This window comes from Pinus tabuliformis, chromosome 8 (genome assembly GCF_031772625.1).
Source record: "Pinus tabuliformis cultivar Carrire ecotype Pingquan chromosome 8, CPIR1, whole genome shotgun sequence".
Lineage (NCBI taxonomy): Eukaryota > Viridiplantae > Streptophyta > Pinopsida > Pinales > Pinaceae > Pinus > Pinus tabuliformis.
In genome coordinates this window covers 1,437,732,901-1,437,753,272 of record NC_142294.1, presented here as the reverse complement: position 1 = coordinate 1,437,753,272, position 20,372 = coordinate 1,437,732,901, and the positions used below count along the sequence as shown (strand labels likewise).

The following is a 20,372-nucleotide window of genomic DNA, read 5'->3' as shown; positions in this document are numbered from 1 at the left end:
ATATAATATAATAGACTGAAATGAATAAAATTAAAATAAAATATTGAACAAAGAAAGTAGTAATCTTTCCATACAAGTAAAATTTAGTAGCTAATATTGCAGAGGGAAATCCCATCATATTACAGAATTAAATCCCATCCTATTACAAGTAAAACTGAGAAATTTCATATACCACAATACAAGTAAAACTGAAACCAATCTTGTAGAGTGAAATCCCATCATATTACATAATGAAATCTCATTCTATAGGATTTACTAGGGTCATTACAGAGAAAATAAACATAAGTGGAGAGCTGATTCACAAGGCATGACATGGACTCTGTAGAGTGAATCCCCTAATCTTGTAGAGTGAATCCCATCATATTACAGAATGAAATAGCATTCTAAAGGATTTACCAGAAACATTACAAAGATCGCTATCACAATGGAGAGCTGCTTCACAAGGCAGGACATGGATTCTACTTACAGGATGTAAGCCCTTCATTCACCATAGAAACTCTTGTTGTTGAAGATGAGAAGCAGCACAAAAGTTAGTCATTCCACATCTACTTCAAACTTACAACAATATTAACATCCTGCAAATATTCTCATCTATGAGGAGCTTTGGGGGCCTATAGATTACAAGAGAATAGCAGAAATTCTTCACCAAACATGTTAGTAGCGTACTGATCATCTTGGTTGTTGGAGACAGAACTGGTGTTGAAGCTCTCTTTCCTCACAAACCCGGCAGGGGCTTTCTTGTCATAATTCTGAGTAGAGAAAGGTTGGGTAACCGAGCTGTATGGCACGTATGGCCACAGTTGTGCATGCTTCCCAGTGCGTTTCACTTTCTTCAGTACATTGTTCAGCTTCACATATCCCATGACTGTCACTTTCTGCATCTTTCTATTTATATACACCATTTGAACTCCTGCACAAAATGTCCCACAGAAGAGAAACAAAAGTTATTACAATCATCAAAACCCCAGCTTATATTAACGTAGAAAAGAAAATGATGGGCCACTTTGGCCTGTGGCTTAGAGGTAGATCTCGGTTGTAACAGGTGACAAAAGTTAGCATCTCCTTACAGAAATCAGTAACAAAGCTAATGGATTGGTAATGAGCAAACATAGATCCTGAGGTGCAACTTTTCAAAAGCCCAAAGCTAAAAAAATTGGTAAAACAGAGCAAACATGAACTCTGAGCTGAAAAACTGAAGAAACTTTAAAGAATTAATCAGCACACAAGTAGTTAATGCTGAAAGCATTTGCAAGGCAGTGTATCATTCTTCCACTTTGATCCGCATTTCCACCATATGTGTCAGTTCTCCTTGTGGTTTAAATAACCAAGCAATGCCTCTTAGTTTTCCAGTATTGAACAACAAATTTCAATGACAGTTTCACCAGAGGCGAGGGAAAGATTTTAGTTAAGTAGTTTTCAAATACTAGGTTTCCCTAAGCTAGATACATTTGAAGAAACATCTTTGTTAAGCCATGGAGAATTAGTATGTAGATTTGCTTTTCAACTGAAAATACTTAGGCATCCATATGCACACAATAAAGATATCATAACCTACAACGATAATTTACTGTATGTGCTTTTGTGAAGATGGACATTGCAGTTCATAAGATACTTTTGTTTGGAATTAAATAATCAAATAGCCATTTGGAAGATGGAAACAAGTATAAGAGTTTGACACAAGCTACATTGAGGATTTGAACAAGTATCTTTGAGATGGGTTGCTCTTCATTTGAAATTAGGTTTTATATCATAAACCACTTGTGAATTTGCTTAGCAACTTGGAAGGCTACTCAACATAGTTTTTAAAGAAATTAAATTAATAAGATCTTCCACAAATGTTTTACATCATAAACCACTTGTGAATCTACTTAGCAACTTGGAAGGCTACTCAACATAGTTTTTAAAGAAATTAAAGTAATAACATCTCCCCATGACCTCTGTAACAACGACTATGGAAATATAGTGTCTCACCCCTATGCATGAGTGAAATTGGTCTGAAATTTGTTGCACATAATATGCCTATATAGAAGGTTCACATAAAGAAAGACAATATGGAAGGTTCCTTGTGGCTGCTAGACTCAATGTCTGTGATATTATAACCTTTCTTGATCACTGATATACCTAGTCTTTATTTTCATTTTTACAAAATTGAAAAACACAAAATCCCAATACCACACATAATTCTCACAAATTTAAATTTAATTCCTTTTGACAAAATTTAATAACATGGAAAACCCAAAACCACACAAAATTTTCACAACTTAAAACTCTAGCAACTTTGAACAATTCTCTTACAAAAAACCAATATTACACTAAATTCTCACAACTTAAATTCTAGCAATTTGAATTCTCGAAACTTAAAATTTAAGAACTTTAAATAGGTACTTGCTACTTTGTAGCTACCCTTGTTTAATAATAGCAGAGGACTCTATGAAAAAAGTGGTAGATAACCCTTTCTCACTAAATATTTTTCTTGGATGAAAGATTAAAAGTGTGTTTGAATTTTTTTTTATATGATAAAAAGGATTAAGTAATTTTTCCATTAGTCTATGACACGTAGTTGATATTTAGAGAAATTAGAAGAGAATGACTTAAGAATTTTATGCAGACCTTTAGAAAGTGAATACAAGTTGTATTTCTCAAGTGCACCATCTATATAAGGTGGTTAAATAGTGTGCAAGACAAGTTTGATTCCAAGCATCAAATGAAAAGGGAAGGAAATATTTAAGTATCACTCAACCTTCTTATATTTATGAACACACTATTTGACCACAAAAAGGTAATAAGAAAATATTTATTGAAATATTAGTGAGACAATCATATCAGCTGAAAAAAAGATAGTTCTGTGATGAGACTTATCCTACCAAAAAACATTGAATGAAAAGGAAAGGAAACATTTAAGTATCACTCACCCTTTTTATATTTAAGAAGACACCATTTTGACAATATATATATATATATATATATATATGAAAAATAAATTATTAAAATATTAGTGAGACAACCATATCACCTGAAAAAAATTCATAATTTCGTGGTGAGACTTATCCTATCAAAAAGCAATTATAGGATTAATACATCACATTAAAGTGATAACATTGACATTAAATTATATTTTGAAATGAAGATCTAAAAAAGATTTAAGAAACAAATGTAATGTTAATGAAAAGTATTGGCCACATAATCTAATAGTTTGGACAAGCCATCCTTAGATAGTGAAAGGTAAGGCATGGTTATATAGTGTAAATACGAGAGATTGATTATTGTTAAAATGGAGCTGCACACTATTTCCCAGTTGATGTGTGTAAGTTTGGAACTATGATCCTTTATTAATTAGTAATGCACTTGCAAAATAGACTTCAAACCTATGTTTATTTAACAATAAAAATTTATTGGGACAAAATATGATACACGACTTCTCCAAAATGCTTAAGATGTGCTCTTTAGAAAAACTTTACAGCTGAATTTTAAAAGGTCAGATTGTGAAGTGAAAGGATTTAATGTGCATGTCAAAACATTATTGCCAAAGTTATCAGAACCACACAGGTCAAGAACCAAAATTTCCAAAATCACAAAATAAACTGTACTTACCAAAAAAGTAGATTAAAACATTGGGCAACCGAAAAATACATAAATTCCCATGGATCAGCGTCATCCAGTAAAGTTGGAAAACACAGCTCCAAACCAGTTTAGGGGCAAAATTGGTCTGAATCAGAACTGAACAGTTTTCATAACTATGGTTCATGCAAGCTGGTAAGTGACGTACATCAGACGGTCATCGATTAAAGCTTGGTGGATTGGACCATCGAATTTCAGAAAGAGATAAAACGAGAATGACTGGAGCCGGTGGAGTCACCAGGAAGATTCTGGCCTTGAAAAGTATGGCAGTTTGGACAGTGCAGCGCTAACCATGTGCACAACTATCTCAACGAGCTTGCAGACCAAGTAATAAGGATCACAAGACATAAGGACGAAGATGCTGAACAAGCATATGAGATAGTACACCAAAAAGTGAGTCAGTAGGAAGGATTTGCACCTTTTTTTCAATATCTTATTACAATATGCCAATGTGTAACCTTACAAGAAATATTGTAGTTTAAGACCCAAGTTCTTTTGAAGAAGCTGGATTATATGGGAAATTGTGCATTGACCCAATTTTTTCAATATAGGGAAACTTTAGCAAGAAACATGGTAATTTGAGCAAGGTAATGCATCTTAAAATATATCTATAAATCCCAGCCTAGTGTGCTATACCCAGTGATGGTTTAATACGGAGAGAAACATACTATATCCAGTGAATTAGAAGCCATCGTAGAAACCTCATAAAACTCATCCTCAAATTCACAAGAAAAGAAAGACTAGTGAATAGTTGAAGAAAATCAAGAAAGGTATCCCAATTCCAATTTCAGGAAACTCTTAAAACACTCACAACTTAATGCTATGGAAAAAGATCTTAGAGTAAGGTGGCTGCTTTTCACTTCTAGCCCTAAGAATGAGAAAATGGTGAAAATTATTGATGGTCATCCTACTAACTAATAACCATCAAACTCTACCTTGCCATTGGGCTTACTTTGGTATCAGACATGGAAGCTCCTCAAAAAAGAGAGACGAATCCAAATTCGTGACCCCAACCATGCATCCTGCTTTCTATGTCCTCTATTGAGCCCCCGAGAGCAAGTCAGTATTTCCATACTCTTAATTTTCAGATTTGATAAGTTCAAAAGCTTGCCATCAAATATCTAATTCCACATCATCTAATGAAAAAGAAGTCAGTCCTTACAAAGTGAATAAAACGAAATTGGCACAAAGTGCTCAAGCAATTAAGGACCAGGAAATCATTAAAATAGCAAAGAACAAGAAAAACACAACAGGGTTATTGTGGCCTTAGCAATGTTCACATGTCAAGAAAATCAAATCATGACATAACTAGTCAGTGTCATTGGAAGATGTTTACACCATGATTGATAAGGATGATTCAATATTCATTCAGGTTATGAAAGAGACGTCATTAAATTGGAGAAAGATCACTTGCAAAACCGTGGGAAAAAGTTTAGGTCCTTCAAAATTGTTCTCGAGATACTCAAGTAAATCGGGCAAAGCTACAGAGGAAGAAGAAACAGAGAGCAATTGTCAGGACTCAAAACCGATTGATCAGTTCTCTGTTACAAGTATCAAATCGGCACAGGTAACTTAGATCTCTAAAGGAAATCTTCTCTGGCAGTAAATATTAAACACAACCGTGATTGATGTGTTTGTTTGGATTAATCGGTTTTATCTTGCACTTTATATATCTTTTTTTTTTATTAATAAGAATACGAATTTATAATAGAATATAAAAACTGGTCAGATTAGTTAGGTGTAGTGGACAGTTAGAAGAGGCTTGCTTGAGATCAACTCCCCTCTCTGCCTACCTGTCATCTTGTAAGCCACACGATTATATGTTAGACGTTGATTCTTGATTCAAAAGGGTTGCCCAAACGGTTTGGGCGTTTCATTTGGCATCGAATAGTTTCATCCGGGCAGCTGGGTTTGTGCCTAATTGTTCATCATTTTGTGCTGTTATTGCCGCCTATGGAAGATTGGGTTCCAGAAAGTACTTCAAAGTTCAAACTGTAGATGGTTTTAAAAACTTAAAAAGAGAACCTATCCAAATAGGAGATCAGATGATCAAGACATGGCAGTTTAAAAGCCATACCAAAAGCATGTTTCTACTACGGCCGTGACTATTATTTCAAAATTTTGGCTGTTTTTCATAAGAAAATTCTAGGTTTGAATTACCCATTGGAAGTCCATATTCTTAGCTTCGTATTGAATCTTGATAATATCATATGTTTTATTTGGGATGTATAATGAAAGAAGTTACTGATAATTTCAAATTGGATGAGCACATTTTTAATTTCAGGACATGAAATTTTTTATATATTGCATATCTCATAACTTTTGATAGACTATCGAAATTGAAGGCAATCCAACACGACTTGAAAGTTAAATTCTGCGACGACAATATGCTATATTATTTGTTATAATTCTGAGAGATGTTCAACGAGTTGCATTTTTTGAAGGCTGCCATTCTTTTTCAGCTTCAAGATCGCTGAGGAAATGGGAAAACCACCATAATTTCAATTTGGGGCAAGCAAATCAAGTGCCGTGTTTTACTGTTTCATGAAACAACTCAAATCAACTTGCATACACATTCTTAGTCTCACATTTGTATTATTAAGGGAGATTTAGTGAGTGCAACTGATCTTTTATTTTTTGTATGAAATCCTAGCTTGGAAAAAATGTTGAAAAAACGAACACATATTCAAGCAAGGCTAGGATGGAAATGTTGGAATAAAAGATGGATGCATGTGACAAGTTTATTATTTCAATTGGCATAGAAAGAGAAAATAAATGCATGGTCAGGTTTGGGACTGGCTTGTGAAGAATGATATGTAGACATCATCCAACCATGTGAACATAATTACTTTTAGCTTCTGGTTCTGGTTGAAAAAAAAATCACATTTTCAAGGAAGGCTATGATGGAAACCTTGGAAAAAATGATGGATGTATGTGACAGGTTTATTATTTCAATTGGCATAGAAAGAGAAAATAGATGCATGGTCGGATTTGGGAGTGTTTGTGAAGAATGATATGTAGACATCATCTATGTGAATATAATTACTTTTAGCTTCTAGTTCTGAATATAGTCCTCTGTATGATGAATCTCCATGTGAATAGGATTTAGAAGAGGTAACGAAGATCTCTTAACTTCTCTTTGATGGAATTCTCACCTTTTATCATAAATTTTCTGATCAGCATCATGTATTGTTTGAAAAAGAAACAAAAGTCATTGAAGGTGGTCATGGGCAAGTGGTGAAAGAGTGTTTTTAACTTTTTACCTTGAATCACCTCCATTGGTAATGTTGTCACCAGCAACACATTTGTCATTTTACACCTATGTGGATTGACAGTGTTGGTTACCCAATTCCAAATGTTTTGCTTGAGCCATACTTGGATCTTTGTGATCCTATTGATTGTTTTCAGCAGAGTAGAGTGAATATCCATTCATTAAAGTAGATTGTTTTATTAGATTACATGCATTTGGATGAGTGCATACCATCATGTCCAACCCTGAAGGGTTAGCTCAGTCAGTTGAACCATCACTTGCAAAACCGTGGGAAAAAGTTTAGGTCCTTCAAAATTGTTCTCGAGATACTCAAGTAAATCCAGACTCTCTCCTGTGGCCTTGCCATTGTGCTCAAGAGAAGGAACCTGAAAAATTGAAAATAGCGAGTTATTTGCAAGTTCCGCTCTATATCTTGCAGACATTTGGCCCTTTTGTAACATTTGACATTTGGCACTTCTATTTCTGCACATTCCTTGCTTGAAAGATTAGTGATGATCACACAAAAACACACAAGCAATAGGTCTTCCTAGCTGACTAGGAATGTTAAAAGCAATCCCAAATCTGTGTTGGTCTTTCTTATTCCGTGCCCAAATTGTAAAAGGATAAAACCGTGATGATCAAAAACTCATTGCAGCCTCTCAAGCAACAGTGAGAGGATGGCTCATAAACTTGGAGTAGCATTTGAACTCTAAGCTTCAAACCTATCAGGACACAGTGAGAAGTGTGTGGATCTTAAGCTTGGAGTTGCATCTGAACCCTAAGCAACAGTGTGTTATCTCATAAATCACTTATTAATTCAAGTTACATCTGACAACATACTAATTTGTAGCCAGCACAATGCACATATAATAAAAGATTTGGGTTTGTGGCAAGACAGACCCCAAATTTGGCAAGGTAATAACCTTATCCAGCTCATGCAATAACCCTATGATCCCCACCCCAATTTACTTGGTCATAGATCAAATCTACTGAGCCAAACAGAATACTCTATCAATTAACAAAAGGTTGCTAGACTGCTGGTTAATGTGCAAGCGTGTTCCCTTTTACCTGAGCTAAGGTAAAACGAGGACCAACCCATCTAATTTCTCTTTTGCATCTACTTGGATCAGGATAAGAAACTAATAGCAAAGTTTTTACACTACAGGCCCTAATTACATAGCAATTAAACCATGACCCAAATAGCGGATCCAACTGCCCTTGAGTAACTAAAAGTAAAATAAAATTAGATAAACATAGAAACAAGTGCCAACCTTGTTCGGAGGATAAACTTTCTCCTTGTACCATGCTGGCATGTCTTGCAAATCAATCGTAACTATCTGAATCTCACCAAGACCCTGCATTTTATTTTCAATCGTTTCAGACCCTGCATTTTCTTTTCAATCGTTTCAGTCATTGCATAATGGTATCTTATATCAGTAGAAGAACTACCCACACAAAATAGGGGATCAACATGATAAAAACCTTGATGTTCCTGGCACTCCAAACTCGCTGGGCATATGGGCATGTCACACTGATATACAATCTGCAAACCCCAGATCAATTTCAGTATTTAATCGCTAAACAGAGTATGATACTATACACATTCGAACAGAAAGTGATGATTTAGATACAGTAACGATAAAAATTTAGCTACCCACCTGGTCGTTCCATCAAACAATGGAGGAGGCTCTGATTTGGACGTGAGAGCGGGTGGAATTGCATAGCTGCAGTCAAGCAACACGATGCCACAGAAAATATTTTGGTAAATCGGGTACAAGTTTGGATATAATAAATTAAATATATAATCAAACAATGTATCGACTTACAGTGCTGCCATCTTAACCTGGTTGCAGTGTTCTGGTAATCATCATAGCCGTTTTCAAACCACCCCCTGCAGTGTTCTGAGAGACCTTACTGCATACATGATTGTTTCCTTTAGATCTCTATGCTTCCTATTACCATGGAATATTGACAAAGTTACAATAAACCCATTGAAAGACATCACTGTCAACATGAGCAAATATCCCAGCCCTGCATTCAGACCAAAAAGGGCGGATTCCATGACCCTAAATCCAAGTGCTCTAAGGTTTCTTCCAATCAGAGGAGCATTGAGGTCCAAGGCAGCTTTACCACTCAGAAAATCCCCTTGAAACGAGACCGCAGATTGACAATATAGTCATGAAATACAGAAAAAAGCAATACAGCAAGAAGGGTAAGCGAGTAACCAAGGCATGATTGAGTCTTCCAGCCGTTGAACAACAGCTCCTGCAGTAAAAAAACATTATGTGCATCATCTGGGAGGTCTGGAGTTCGAATCCGGATGAAACTCTTTTCCACAATTTCCCTGGAAATGCCCCTAACAGATCCAGGGCCTGGTCCTCCATATTGAAATAGATACAAAGCAGATCATTCCGATACGGTATATTCTTCTCCATCCAAGACTGCCCCCTCCAGCATGTATACAGAAACGCTCAAATGCAAGCTTGAAATCAGAAATATACGCCTTGATTTTCATCTTCAGAGGTTTTCTTTGCACATCAAAAACCGCTGCTGACCCATAAAATTTCGCTGTGTCGCTTGAGACCTCAGGCCGAACGACCCAATTTCGCTGTGTCGCTTGAGTACCCAATTTCGCTGTGTCGCTTGAGACCTCAGGGCGAACGACTCTGTTGCAGTGATCCGATGGCTGGAGATGATTTAATCGTCTAACAATCCATCTAACGGCCCACATCGAGACACGGTAGCATGGAGGGGAGTTCGCTTCAGAGGGAACGCCTTACGGCGTAATAATAAAAATATTTATATAATAAAAATATTATTTTTTAATTAAAAAATTAAACGTGAATTGGTTTATTGGCGTGTCATTATAATTTTATGTTTTTAAATTTTATATTAAAATATAAATTTATATATTTATATTGAAGTGAAAGAATAATTATATTGAAGTCTAATTTTATGCATTTACGTTGAAGTCTATGAGGATTTTTATTTTTATTTTTTTAAATGTAATGTATTATTAATTTATTTTTATAATTTAATTCTAAATTTTTAATTTTAAATTTAAAAATTAGTTTAGATTTTTTTAGTGGTAAGTTTATTATGTGTTAAGAGAGATTATTTTTTTTGAAGTATTGATTTTTTAAGAGTGAAAAGAGATTTGATTTTTTTTGGTGTTTGGTAGATGTAGAGCGAAAATGAATTTAGATTAGTTTAAATATAACCTTTAAATAAGTCACATTAGAGAAAAATACCATGGGAAAAAACCATAGATTAAAAATATAATAGGAAAAACCATGGGTTGGAAATTTTTTTATTTTTTATTTTAATTTTAATTTGACTAAGTCAAAATGTTAAACATTGTAACATCTCTCTAAAATAATTAAATTCAATTTAATTCCATGCTAGCTCCCATCATTTTTCTGCTCAGAAGATAGGCGTTCTCAACACCTTAGCCACCTTAGCCACTTCGGCGGGCGTTGCGAGTTTATGACGAAAATCACCTTGAAGATGAGAAAACCCACCTCCTGAAAGTTTTTAATAAGAATGGTTATAGTAGGTCTCAAGGTCTTAAGGCTTTTCAAAATGCTGAAAAAGGTCCTAAGAGTAAGATTGACCCCAAGGATTGGTCTTCTGGTGTTCATCTTCCTTTTATTCAAGGGACCATGGATAAAATTGCTAGGATCTTGAGGAAGCATAAGATTCATTCTTCTTTTAGACCCCTTAACACTATCCGAAGTTCTCTTTATTCTGTTAAGGACTCGATTAACCCCAAGGATGGGAAGGGTGTTTACATCATTCCCTGTTCTTGTGGAGCTCCTTATATTGGTGAGACCAGTCGATCCATTAACCAAAGGATTTGTGAACATGCTGCCGACATCAGGCATGGAAGGTCTCGCTCCTCCGCTTTGGCAGAGCATGCAGAAAAAACCAATCATCACATCTGCATTGAAGAGGCTAAGGTCATTGCGAGGATTGACCATTTTCATCATTGTAAATTTAGGGAGGCCTTAGAAATTGAAAAAAGACTTGTTAATTTAAATAGATATGATGGCTGGAGTATCAACAAATGCTAGATTCCTGCGCTTTCTTCCTAAAAATTTATTTCTATTTATTTATAGATTAATTAATTAATTTTTTTTGTTAATCCCCATATTTCTTAGTTTATGACTCTCTTAAATTATTTTTGGTGATATGAATAGGATTAAACCTTAATATTAATATATTATATATAATAAGATTCATTAATAAGATTATATAGGGTTATAATAAATATCTTTTATTAAATCAACTTATTATTTTATTAAAATAATTTACCTTTTTTGTCAAAATCCTTTTTAATTTTTTAGCCTAAACATTTTTTTTTAATACTATTTGTTAATCCCCTATTACCTAATTTATGACTATCTAAAAGTATTTAGTATTTATTTGAATAGGATTAAACCATTAATTCTTTTTAGAATATCATATACAATAATATTAAATGACTCTTTAAAATTATTTAATATTTATATGATTGGGATTAAGCCTTTAATATTTTTTTAGAATATTATATTGATTAATATAGTTATAAGCAGTTATAAAAAGCTTTAATTAATTAATTTATTAACATATTATAACTTTTTATATAATATTAATTTTTCAAAATTATAACTTTTTATATCATTATTTCATTTTTTTTTTTTCTTCTTTTAAGATTCCCTTATTTTTTTTTAGTCAAAACCTTGTCTAATTTCTGTCCTTAGTTAAGCTAGGTGTTCCTTGCCAACGACTAGTTAGCAGCTCTCTACATCTATTTATCTTAATGTCTGGATCTGATTCCTTATCTTGTCCTGAAGATGAACCACCCACACTGGGTGGTTCGAAAAGCGTTGACGAGAATATCTCTTATATGATTTTTACTTAAAGATGTTGTTATAATTATTATGGATCATAGAAGTCTAAGTTCAAAAATAAATTCAATTTATTTGGATGAAAAATAATTTTATTAAAAATGTGAAATATTAATTTTTATAATATTATTTAAAAAAAAGTTATTTAACATAAAAATTAATTTTGTGCTAGTGGGCAGTTCAATGGGTGATTGAAATAACGTGACTAGCAGGCCTGGAATTTCAAATTCCATCAGCTGGTCAAATGAAAATTTCACGACGTTTTTACATTTTACATGCCCTTCACTTTACATTTTACGCTAATAAACCACTTTTCATACTAATAAAATAAACTAGTAGCATTGGATCTTCCTGCATTGAACTCTTCTATGTAATAATCAAGAAATAATTCTATGTTTGTTCATAAAGCTTCAAAGTAGAATCATATGGTTTTCACACCTTTCATACTAATAAACTAAACTAGTAGCATTGAATCTTCCCGCATTGAACTCTTCTATGTAATAATCAAGAAATAATTCTATGTTTGTTCATAAAGCTTCAAAGTAGAATCATATAGTTTTCACATAGATGCTAGTGAGCAGTGTACAACATCCGCAGTGTGAGCATGGTCATCCAAGCCTCCAATGTGAGTATAATACTAATCATCTTACACTGTATGATGTTGAAAATATAGTGAAATTATGGTAATTTACTAAAAGTAACAACTACTAGCATTTATTCATGCTTAACACAACATTCTTTAAACCAAATTACCAAAGTTGTGCTTATAATTGCAAACTTTCAGACTTCACATAGATATATCCATCTCTAACAAAAACAAATGGCTGAAATATCAACAGGTGATCCCCAATCTGGACAATTATATCAACAGGTGATCCCCAATCTGGACAATCTTCAAGCAGCAGAAAACTTGAAAGCAAATATGGACAGTGTGGACTTTTAGTTAACCATTCAACTATAAATTTTCACCATTAAAGCAAGAGGATTGAACAATTACAAATCGTTCTCGTAAATTTATCTTTGGGTTGACAATTGGATTATCCCAAATGATGCTAGAACATTAATTTAGGATTTTTTTTACACAGATCAAGACTAGAGTTCAATTCATAAATGGTTCAATTCATAAATTCTTCTCATGCGTGTACAAACCAGATTGAAGTGATTTTCCTCATAAACTCCGAAATAAGGAAGGGAAAATTATAATCACTAACCTTTTTCATTTTTCTAAAAAGGCTCAGAAAATTCTAATCACAGACCTTTTTCATTCTTCTAAAAAGGCTCAGAAAATTCATTCAAATCACACACATTTTTCATTCTTTTGTAATATTTTATGTAATCACACACATTTTTCATTCTTCTGTAATATTTTATGTAGTTTTACCATTAACAACACATCTGCAACAATGTATAGAGGACAAAATGTTCAAACATTTGTCAACCCGGAAACATTATTTTTAACATATTCTGGTCTATAAGTATATACATTTGTCAACTCAGAAACATTATTTTTAACATATTCTGGTCTATACGTATATTATATATGAAAATTTTCAATCTCCCCTCACTAACAGACTCGAATTCTAGTTTTATTACAATTTCCAGATCCAAAAAAATAGGATCAATTTGACTAAAATTAAAAAGAAATATTTGTTTTTCATTTTTTTAACTTAAGTAAATAAAAATAAAAATACAACTGACACTAGTTAGTTTTCAAACTAGTTTTATTATAATTTCCAGATCCAAAAAAATAAGATGTCTCACTAAAAATAGAAAACAAATATTTGGTTTTCATTTTTTTAACTTAATTAAATAAAAATAAAAATACAACACAACAATTAGTTTTCAATCAATCATGCAGATTTTAGCAGAAGTCATTTATTGTTGTGCACCTCACTACCATACTCAAACAAATCTAGCATTATAGAAGTCAACAAACAAAATAAAGAAATTTAATGACACCATGCATCATTGTACGTGGGTAAAAATAGTGGAATTGTAGTCTATCATATTTATAGTCCAAATTTATAGTGAGACTATTTAAACAATGAAAACCATGCAAATGTAGTATAAATAAAACATTTAGTGGAATTTTTCCAAACTATAGTGTATTTCATTGAAATTCAAACTTGTTAGAGAAAATACAAAAAAGTTTTTAATAATAGATCGTAATTATACTTCATTTAAAGTCAATCTTTCTAGAGAAACTACAAAAAAACTTTTCAATAGGGATATCTTAACATAACCTAGAAGAAATTTCAAAGCTCAAGAATCCTTCTTGACTTTGTATCAGTCCATACCTCATATACTGCATGCCAATCAACATTAGATGATTCAGGTCCATTCAAAGATATTCTCATTAAAGCATCCAATGTATCCAACCCTAGCCTTGATTTTCTGATGTCCTTGATGATGTTTTTCTTAGAAAATCCCCTTTCACAATCTACTGTACTTGTAGGAATAGTGAGCACGACTTGCCATAATTTCATCATATTAGGATAAGTTTTGTGCCATTGTTTTGTGTTACAAAAGACTTTCCATGCTTCTTTCATAGAAAAACCCTCACAAGCCAGATTTAATGAATCAACAAAAGGGTGCAACTCTCTTTTACAATCTTTAACATCAAATAAGGCTACAAATCCAACATCACTTGAAAAAGCTTTAAAAGCCAACGTTCTGAATTTTTCTCATGATTACGACGCTCTTCTGGATAATAACAAGGGCTGAACAATTTTGCTGCATTAAAAAGATGAAGGTTTGGAAATCTTTCATTTAAAGAGTCTATGAGAGTCTCTATATAACCTTTTGTGAGTTGCTGACAACTCTCTTGTGTACCTTCAATACAAGGTTTCATAGATTGTTTCCTTACTTCATTGCATTCAATATCCATGGCTGAGATAGAGATGCATCGTAATTCATGTCTATCTAACAATGTCCCTTCATCTTTAATATCAATGTATCCATTTTGAAAATCACTTAAAAATTTTGAAAGATAAATTGTGTCTTCTGCAAATGTCTCTTTTCTCAAAAACCATCTAGATAATGTGCTTATAGTTACTTCAAGAGCCAACCCAATAGTTGTAATGTCTACATTTTCTTCTTGAAAAGTCATATTCAACTTGTTCAATTCCCCTAGAACATCAGCAAGCATATGTAGGTAATATTGGATAGAATATATCCATGCCTTATCATACCATGATGAAGTTTTTTTTTCATTTTTCCACAAAGTTAAAATTGCTGGCATAAGCTTCACAAGCCTTATAATAACTTCCCCTCTCGATAACCATCTCACTGAATGTATTTGTAGAACATCAAGAACATTAATTTGCATGACTCTAAGCAAATCATTAAGTTCATTATTTCTTTTTGGGGAGTTTTGAACCCATGAATACACTTTGTTTGCAATTTTTTCAACATATAATAACTCAGGTATTTTCTTAGAAGCATCTGCTGCTACTAAAGACTCACGATGAGCCACACAATGAACTGTAATAAGGTTTGGATTGTTCTTTTTCAAAAATGAAACAAGACCATTTTCATGTCCAATCATTGTTGAAGCTCCATCTATAGAAACAACTATCAAATCTTTATATTGAAGGCCTCTAACATTTATTAATTGATTGACACTATCATATATTGTTTTCCCTTTTCCATCCACTACATCATTGAGCTTCATAAATTGTGAGATAGGTGGCCCAAGACCCTTTGAGTCTAAATATGTTGCATAAACAACAAGGTGTTGCTCTAAGGTTCGATCAGTGCTTTCATCAACCATTAATGAGAAGAAAGGGCTTTCCATCATATTTTTTATCTGAATCTGTTCAAGATGTTTTGATATGCAATATATAAAATCATTTGCAGACTTACGATTTGTGTATGAAGAGTACTCTTGAGACTTTGGCATATATGGAGTTTTTGCATCCATTAGAAATTTGCAAAGTTTCTCATACTTTGAAAGAGATAAATCTTCTTGACAAATGAAATATGCTACTTTCATTGTAGAAATCACTCTTTCCTTATTGGCATCTTCAAGCTGTCTAATATGATCTGGAATTGGTTTCATCTTTCCCTCTAGAGAATTTATCCATCTTGCCTTCGCATCTTTATGCACCAATGATTTTTCATGAGTAACAAGAGCATCATGTTGTAATGTTGTGCAACCATTACCTAAACCCCATGGTCCATTCATCTTATACTTCTCACAATAACTACACTTCATAGCTATTTTATCATCAAACCTCACATAATTCAACCAAAGAAACTTATCTAACCATTCCATACAAAAGTGTCTTTTTGTTTGCACTTTCATTTTTGAATTATTAGCAACTTCTTCTTCAACTTCATTTGTTTCTTCATCTAGATCATGATCATCTAGATCATGATCAGAAGAACTTCCAAAAATTTCATGTAATTGTTGTTCCACATCAGCATTATGGGTTTCTTCACATGTTTCTAAGTCGTTTTGAGTCTTGGAAGTTTTTCCTTTTGTCCATCCATACATTTCCCCAATTGTAGCTTGTAGTGTTCTCTTTTGAGACATTTGTAAATTTGTAATCACCTATATAAAAAATACATATGAAAATTAAAGTTCATTAAATCATACAAATTGGCCGAGTTAATACTTTCTAATAATGGATATTTATTTATTACCTAAAAAAGCATAAACATTGTTAAACCCATTACAATTTTTTTTTTTTGTTAAAAAAATATTAAATGTTAAAAAACAAGGTATTAACAATTGCATTTAAAACAAAAGAAATTGTTAAATAAAATTTAACTATTATATATAACTCAATTCAACAACCTCAACGACCTTCACGTGCAAATCCATAATCACGTAAAGTTATACCATCACATCTAATTATAAAATAAATTTATATTCATTTCAAACTATTTAAAACCAGACATGAAAATTTGAAATAACACTCTCATAGTTCTAAATTTTATTAATACAATTTTATGAGTTAATAAATAAAATTAATATTCATGGCGAACCTAAGTTGCAGGAAACGTGGCCCTAGGGGGCGTTTCGCCAAGGGAAACGAAACGAAACGCGTTTCCCCGTACCGTACGGCCTGGAAACGCGTTTCCGGCCGCACGGCCACGTTTCCCGAAACGGAAACGTGGCCGTACGGCCGGAAACGCGTTTCCAGGCCGTACGAGCCACGTTTCCCCCAAAAAAACATTTGTTTTTTAATTTTTTTTTTCTAATGTAGATCTCTTACATTTGTTTGCCCTAGTGTTGATATGCAGTTCATGGTAATGTTAAATTCTTAAAGTAAAAGTGATATTCTCCTTTATTTTTCATTTTCATCCTTTTACTTAAATTTTTAACATTACCATGGTAATGTTAAATTCTTAAAGTAAAAGTGATATTCTCCTTTATTTTTCATTTTCATCATTTTACTTAAATTTTTAACATTACCATGAAATGACTCAGGATGTTTGAGAGTGGTTTCGCCGTCATTGGATTTCATATGGAGAAAGTAGAATTTTAGATCTTACTCAAAATCCAGCAGACTTATCTGTTTTTCAGGATTTCAGGATTGGAGGGATTTCAATGTTTCCATTGGATTTTATCATGTACTAGGGTATGGAACTTGTATTTAATCGAGAGAACAAAGCCCTCTATGCAGGGGAGACTCCCAATAATCAAGAGAATGTAGGGTACTAGGGTATGAAACTTGTATTTAATCAAGAGCACTAAGGTCATTCGACTATGTAGGAGGAGACTCCCAATCAACCACGAGACAAAAAATTAGAAATTTCTCGTGGCTGATTTTGGATATTTCTATTTTCATTATGTGATTATTCATGAGTAAATGTGATGTAAATTTAGATGCTTATAGTCTATGCATTGACAATTGACAATTTTATCATAATGTAATAAATTAGAATGTATCATATATGCTTTATGATTGCACATATTTCTTAAATTCCTAATATATATATATATATATATATATATATATATATATTCGCGTTTCCCCGTTTCCAAAATTTGGGGAGGTCGCGTTTCGTATCGCTTCCCGTTTCAGATACTCGTACCCGTTTCCCGTTTCGTGCAACCTTGTGGCGAACGTTTTCAAAATCTTAAAGTCACAGAAACGATAAGCTTTAGGATAGAAATTTTTCAGCTCCCTTATAAGATCACGGTTCTAAATTTTACTAATATAATTTTATGAGTTAATAAATAAATTAATATTCTTGCAGAATGTTTTCAGAATCTTAAAATCACAGAAATGATAAGCTTTCGGATAGGAATTTCAGATTACGTTATAAGATGATGAATGATAATGAATGGTTTCAATTTTGAAGTCACGTCCCTGTAAATATAGAAAGGATAAGCTTTCAGATAGAAATTTCAGATCACATTATAAGATGATGAATGATAATGAATGGTTTCAAATTTCAATTTTGAAGTCACGCCCCTGTAAATTTTAGCCCCTGTAAATTCAAAATCTTCAACTTCCCATTCCAGAAAACTACCAAATAACATTAAACCTCTTATCCACTGCAATTTTGAAAATTCAAAATACCAAATAACATAAAACCATAAAACACATAATAGATTAGAATACAAAAAATAAAATACACACTTTTTTTCTTGAATTTGAGGGTTTATCGCACTACCAACTTGAGTTTGAGCTGCTCCCCAAGCTGGTTGGAAGAAATCACGCCTTAATTTACTTCAAAATTTCTTTAGGGGCTCCCTAAGCTGGTTGGAAGAAATCACACCTTAATTTACTTCAAAATTTCGTGAAGGGCTGTATACCATATCAAAATGTACATATAACTTGTAAGTATTTTTCAGGTTTTACAATAACTAACTACATAAGTAAATAAAGCAACCACGCCTTAATTTACTTCAAAATTTCCTCAGGGACTGTATACCATATCAAATTTGACATAACTTGTAAGTATTTTTCAGGTTTTACAATAAATAAAGAGTACATACCTCATAGGCTGATACCACTCAAATTTGACATAACTTGTAAGTATTTTTCAGGTTTTACAATAAATAAAGAGTACATACCTCATAGGCTGATACCACCAGTATAGCAGTTTTGAACGAGAAATCATGCCATATTCAGAGGCTAACAAATTCAACACTGCAGTAGAGTAAAAACAAATTCAAAAGCAACCACGCCTTAATTTACTTCGGGTAAAAACGAATTCAAAAGCAACCATGCCTTAATTTACTTCAAAATTTCGTGAGGGGTTGTATACCATATCAAATTTTACATAACTTGTAAGTATTTTTCAGGTTTTACAATAAACTAATGACATAAGTAAATAAAGAGTACATACCTCATAGGCTGATACCACCAGTCTAGTAGCCATGCCATATTCAGAGGCTAACAAATTCGAAAGCATGCCATATTCAAAGGCTAACAAATTCAACACTACAGTAGGATAAAAACAAAATCAAAAGCAACCACGCCTTAATTTACTTCAAAATTTCCGGAGGGCTGTATACCATATCAAATTTTACATAACTTGTAAGTATTTTTCAGGTTTTACAATAAACTAATGGCATAAGTAAATAAAGAGTACATACCTCATAGGCTGATACCACCAGTCTAGCAGTTTTTAAGCATGCCATATTCACAGGCTAACAAATTCAACACTCAACACTGCAATAGGGTAAAAACAAATTCAACAGTGAAGTAGGGTAAATTAAAAGATTGCAGGGATGTTATTGCTTTTCCCAATTAGCAAGAAAGAGCAATCACAGAGGAAAATGTAAGACCATAAAATACATAGTAAATTCTAAAAGCGAAAGTAGTAACTGGACTTAAGGGCCATGCCTAGGAATTTTAATGAATGCCTCAACATTTACATAAATGTATGATCCACGAGGGCAAGCAAGTCCGAATTTAAAGATGTAATTCGGCCAAAGCACGTAGGGCTTCCAACCTGTAGGGCAAGAGTTTGCCAGGAGTCAAGGTCTTTTTTTTCCAGAGCAACATTTGTTAAAATGTTCAGAAACCAAGCCAAGGTTCAAAATGTACCTGTAAGAGGACAATTTAGGGTCTGTTAATGAACCAATAATAAGAAAAAAACAGAGATAAAAATATTCAAATATACAATACTAAGAAATAGAGATAAGAAAAGCTTATCACCTGAGAAGGGGCTTCCACGAGATTCATCTGGGATACTTGCTGGACAAGAGAACACGTAATTTTAAGCAGAGGTCGAAACAAAAAACAGACACATCAACATTTCCACATTTTTCTCAATTGTGTCAGACAATGACAGGGTTTAATCCCTTGCAAGATATGAATAAGGAAAAACCCTGAAAACCCTACTAAGGGTTAAGCCTTGTCATTAGGGTTGGCATAACAACCCTAGCTCTCGTCTAGATTCAAATATGTTTTGGAATGAAAAATACGTCCCACAGGACATCAAATTCAAGGCTGTTTGGTAGGTGGCGTGCCTTTTAAGAAACCTGATTGTTCAATCACACACCTGGGATTTACACCTCTAGCAGGCTCGAACCACCGCCTCTTGGCAATGCGAACAATGCATGCCCTGATACGCCACTCTCATCAACTTTCCCTTAAACACCGGCCCCGCCCAGAGGGGCTCCATGGGGAGTAACACATCGTTATTTC

General features: G+C 33.3%; 1 protein-coding gene across 4 annotated transcripts; it reads right to left on the bottom strand.

The window, feature by feature from the left end:
* Nucleotides 1–501: 501 nt before the first annotated feature.
* LOC149241092 (glutathione S-transferase L3-like) lies at nt 502–9,643 on the bottom strand. Of its 4 annotated transcripts, none has more exons than XM_089373876.1 (6): nt 8,695–9,643; nt 8,527–8,592; nt 8,351–8,411; nt 8,140–8,223; nt 7,100–7,254; nt 502–910 (listed from the first exon to the last, which is right to left on the bottom strand). In XM_089373876.1, the coding sequence occupies exons 1-5, from the start codon at nt 8,703–8,705 to the stop codon at nt 7,102–7,104; spliced, it is 375 nt and encodes a 124-aa protein (XP_089230002.1). In that variant the 5' UTR covers nt 8,706–9,643; the 3' UTR covers nt 502–910; nt 7,100–7,101. The 4 variants fall into 4 exon arrangements, with proteins under 4 accessions (XP_089230002.1, XP_089230003.1, XP_089230000.1 ...); XM_089373877.1 differs by lacking the exon at nt 502–910 and having other exon boundaries at nt 4,372–7,254; nt 8,695–8,782; nt 9,094–9,643; XM_089373874.1 differs by lacking the exon at nt 502–910 and having other exon boundaries at nt 4,372–7,254.
* Nucleotides 9,644–20,372: the final 10,729 nt, after the last annotated feature.

Excerpts from the sequence above, each read along its gene's own strand:
- LOC149241092 (XM_089373876.1), bottom strand. Across the intron at positions 8,412-8,526 it reads TTGTTTGATGGAACGACCAG|ATTGTATATCAGTGTGACAT; the intron begins GTGGGTAGCTAA and ends TGGGGTTTGCAG. Across the intron at positions 8,224-8,350 it reads GGAGTGCCAGGAACATCAAG|GGTCTTGGTGAGATTCAGAT; the intron begins GTTTTTATCATG and ends AATAAAATGCAG.